Source organism: Eimeria necatrix, genomic scaffold, assembly GCF_000499385.1.
Source record: "Eimeria necatrix Houghton genomic scaffold, Enh_scaff37, whole genome shotgun sequence".
In the NCBI taxonomy this organism is placed as follows: domain Eukaryota; phylum Apicomplexa; class Conoidasida; order Eucoccidiorida; family Eimeriidae; genus Eimeria; species Eimeria necatrix.
In genome coordinates this window covers 55,662-60,244 of record NW_013654191.1, presented here as the reverse complement: position 1 = coordinate 60,244, position 4,583 = coordinate 55,662, and the positions used below count along the sequence as shown (strand labels likewise).

At 47.9% G+C, this 4,583-nt stretch overlaps 1 protein-coding gene across 1 annotated transcript; it reads left to right on the top strand.

The window, feature by feature from the left end:
• On the top strand, positions 1–1,119 carry ENH_00048730 (SAG family member; the record flags this gene model as incomplete). Its single annotated transcript, XM_013581133.1, has 3 exons — positions 1–151; positions 237–379; positions 493–1,119. 3 exons carry the CDS (start codon positions 1–3, stop codon positions 1,117–1,119), a joined length of 921 nt encoding a protein of 306 aa, XP_013436587.1.
• Between the last annotated feature and the right edge of the window lie 3,464 nt (positions 1,120–4,583).

Here is a 4,583-nt window from a genome sequence, read left to right as displayed (position 1 = left end):
ATGATACATTTCCTTGACTCCTTTTTGAAATCACTTTTTAATTTTGGCTCGGCGAACATGAAATATTCCGCTATTACTTTCTTGGCGGTTTCGCTGTTGTGTGTCGGCCGCGGTGGGCACGCAGAGAGCGGTTCTGCAGCGGACAAGGCTGGTAAGCGTTGACCTGCACCTGAATCGAAACTAACTATAGAAATGTTCTTTCATACTTATTTTTGTCTCGTTAGTTTGCCCTGCAGACCGGGTCAGCTGCCTTAATGAGTTCAACGACGTGCGAGTACGCGCTGGCCTTGACCCGTTTACTGCGGAGACAGATGAGCAAAAGGAGCTGCCCCTCACCAACGCAGAGTATATCAAAACGGTTTGTAGCACTATGAGGGAGGTAAGGTGAAATATTTTCTTATCCTCGTACTCGTATTCGTGTTCGTAATTCCTCCTAAGTCCGTCGCGTCACTGTCCTGTCCGTATGAGTCTGTTCTTGTGATGCGCCGCCAGGGACGGACCTTTACTCCCGAGGACGTTGTCTATAGGAGAGAAGGCACGTATGCTTACTCTAGCCAGAGTGGGGAATCTGGCGACTGCTCTATTGCAGTTAAGTACTGGACTGGGGCGTGGGTAAACTTCGGTGATCTTCCAGCCATGTACACCAGCGATAAAGGAGGTATCTACGCGAGATCTCGTAACAGGTCATTTGTGGCGCTTTTCAACCCTAATGAGGGAGCGACCATGGACTGTGCTTTCTTCGTCTGCCCTCCACCCACGTCAACTACGACTTCCACCCCGGTGACAGATGGGGATCACGGATCGTACTTTCGAAAACTCAGTTCGGCAGGACAAGTGCCACAAGCAAAAGGGGAGAAGGCCGAAAAATCCGAATCTATCACAGGCTCGGAAACACCAAAAACGGCGGCTGATCAAGCAGGCCAACCCTCAAAAGAACCAGCTAGAGAAGACATTGAGCACCAGCGCGAATCGGAAGAGACCGATGAAGAGCTTAACGCTGTTCAGCCCGCAGGCGTCTTGGGGAGACGTTTGTCCACAGAATCTGGAGATACTCTTAAGGCCCTTGTCTGTTTGACTCATCCAGCTGCTCTCGTCGTGGGCAAGCGACCCTTCTCGTAGGACATCTTTTCCATATTGCTGTCGTTGCTTGTGCTTGCCTTCTCTGTGCTCAAATGCTCAAACTTTCGTGGGTATCTTTTTAGGTTTTTTGTTTTTGCCGCATGTCATGCACTTGCTCGTCTGATCACCTATGAATGTATTTTTGCTTTACTGTTCCCCTTTTATTTGTTGTTCCCCTTTTCATTACCTTTTAATCCAGACCCTGTGCTTGCTCCCCCATAGCGCTTTGAGTGTTTTCAGTCAAGTCCAGCTGCACACCGGCTTGTGCTTGTCCTTGTGCCTGGCCTTAGCGTGCTCCCTCCACCCTTTCCATTTGCTGAGTTGGGCCAGCAGCTTACAGTCGTTTGCTGTGCCTGTAACCATTTTCACCGCCTCTATTGTGCTTCCTGCTAGTTCCACCTTCCACTGTCTCTCTATTTGCCTGATATTTTTTGCTTGTTTTGCACTTGGTTTCATTATTTTTTTGTTTGGGGTTTTCGTGAACCTGGGTGTTGTTCTCATGTTCAATTGCTTGATAGTCTTCTGCAGTTCTTCGCACCCACCCAACTTGTGCCTTTTCATTTTTTGCGCTGCTCTGTCTGTCTTTCAATTTCCTTTCCCTCTAAGCACTGACTATCAGTTTTGCACACCAGTATATTCTCTGCCACCTTTTGCTATTCTCCATAACCCAAAAGCATGCTACTGGGGACCAGTCTCTTTGCTGTTTGACGTTTGCGAACAGAGACGAAACTTGGGATCTTATACAGGAGAGTCTCCAGAGCTCGGCTTCCGCTCCTGCCCCTTCCGTCTTCTTTGCTTCAACAGTTTTTCTAGGGCTTTTTGTGCTTTTTTAAGTATTGTCGTTGTATGCCATATGGCCACTCAGGTAAATTATAGCTGTGTAGCTACATGGATGTGCAAAGAGAAGAAGAATCCGTAAAGTGGTGCTCAGCAGCTGCTTTGCATTTTCGACCCTTAAGGCAAAAAGCACCGTACAACTGTGCTCCTTACATTCAATTGATGCATGAACCTTTGCCGCCCAGTTAATCACTTATGTCGTACGACACAGGAGCGTACGCATCGCTGGGCTTTTCTTGTTTCGCAAGTGCCCAATATCATCAGTGGCAGTAGCGTCAGCAGCCCGAGGCGTTTGGTCTAAACAAGAGAGCCAACTTGCCTTCAGCAGTAGGGGAAACAAGTAATTTGCTTGCTGCGCCGCCTTCTGATTGGAGTTCGAGATCCAGTGTGCTGCCAATGAAGCAGTGCAAGTGGTAGACTGCTATGCAGCTGCCACTGTCCCCCTCAACTCTTGCTGTAAAATTCTCGTAAACTTTTCAATAGAGTGAAATTACGTACGCGCATTTTTTCTTTTGAGTAAGGCTCTCAGCCAACTAAGTTTTTCCTCCTGTCCTATGCCATCCGCTATAATGCGGCTGATTTTGAGGTCATCAAGACAGCTATGACGAATCTGCATCCGCTGATTTATTCCAATCACTTTTTTATTTGAGGTCCGGGGAACAGGCACATACAGGACCAGACACGTATGTTCCGAAAAAAGCAGTGGAAGAACGTGAGAAATTACAAAAGGGAAAGCCTGAGTAGTGTTACTTCGCCGTCTTGCAGAACCCTAGCTGCACATGATGAGTTGGCAGATTCGATCAACTTGACTTAAGAAAACGGAATGAATGGTTGTCGTTCAGTGAGAGCAGAACTTTGGAGAGCGGTTGTACGCGGCATTGCCATCCAGGTGGGTGTGCAGAATGGCTTTAAAAGCAAGCTAGTGAGCGTAGCTTAAACCGATGGCACTGCCACTGCTGCTTACTAACGTGCTAATTACCACAGCGCTCAGTCGATGGCGCTTTAGCAATCGTTCGCTCACCGGAATGGACTTAACTGCCACCTTCCCGCACTATCTCATCTTTGCAAGCCAAGCTTCGCACTAACGAAACTCAAGCGCTCGCACACTTCAAGAGCACCACAATTTTCAGGGTTGATCAAAGCCTCGGATCCGTTTCTCAAACTTGATGTAGACCGCCACAATGGCAGCGCGCGCTCGTAATACAGGATTCAGAAACAAGCTAAAGTGCCTCTAGAAGACTTAAGAGTGTGCTGAAGACAGGTGCACAAAACGGCATATGGGGATGGACTCTGGAAACCACGAAGTTTCAAACCGATCATCACTTATCTCTGACAGACTAAAAGGCGATTTTTCCATGTTCTTGCTGAGCTACAGGGTTCTTGGCAGCTCCAGGTCCCTATTAGTACCTCAAAGGCCCCTTTATCTTCAGTACAGCATGCAAAAAACTAGTTGTTCTTCGGCTGCCTCCGCAGTAATTATTCGGGGCTGTGTTCAAATTGAGGAGTAAGAACATTGTCCATTAGTTTACCAGTGCGGGCAAACGGCATATCGCGTGCGCTGTTGTGTCTCAAGTGGAGAGCGAGCCAGAAAGGGAATTTCGTCTGGCCCTTGAGGAGCCTCTGTCTCCAGAGCAAGAGAAGTTGGTTTTCCTTCCGCATTTGGCAAATGCGTTTGTTAACAGGTTGGGAGTATCGTAGCCCCCCATATAATCAAATGCAGGCTAGACCTCAATTACAAAGCAGAAATGTTGGTATACGCGCTCTGTGCCTCCTCTCCTTGTTGCCGCACCGAGCAACCCATTGCCCATCCTGCAGTTCTTCCGGGCGGCCAACACTGCTGGGCAGTCGTGAAGAGAAGAGCACTAAGAAGTGAAGCTTGTACGCAGCTGCACAGTGGAAAGTAAACAAGTTGGTGACGGTTGTGCCAATTTCGTGGAGGCGCACTTACACAGAGAGAGGCTCTCGGAATATGACCAACCGCCCACTGCGTGTTTGACTGTCATTTGCGTTGAAGAAGATCGTGAGTTCTTCGGCTAGATAATCTAAATGGAGATGAAGAAAACAAGAGTAAAAATGAATGAAGTGAGGAAGAGAGAAAGGGCGGACACCGAAGCAGAATTCTGAAAACTGTCCTCGATGTCGTCCCACTCATCCTTGCTGCTCGCACACAGCAAACGACAAAGAAATCGAATCCCACATTGTGCTCTTCCAGAATTTGCAGTGATGGCAAGCTGCAACTTAATATTTTCAGTCACAAGCCAAGGAAGAAACAAAGGCTAGAGAGCCAGTGCGTTGCAACAGCTGGATTGGAGCTGATGAAATGATTATAACATCAGGCACCAAGCAATATACGCAAGTAGGCAGGCGCTCGTAAAGGAACACTTCAAGCATTGCTGCCGACGTCAGGAACAAAGGATCACTAAAAGAAGTGCGGCAGCTTCCTAAACAAGGCGAATATGACGAACTATACTGACAGGGCAGCTCAGACGAGCAACGCCAGGAATCAGATGAAGGCACGGGAAAAGAGTGAACACCGCTGTAGTAGGTGAGTAGTAGCGAGCACTAGACGGAAAAGACAACGAATGTCTGTGTTCAGCAGATTTTGGAACGATTGAGTATACTAAGAT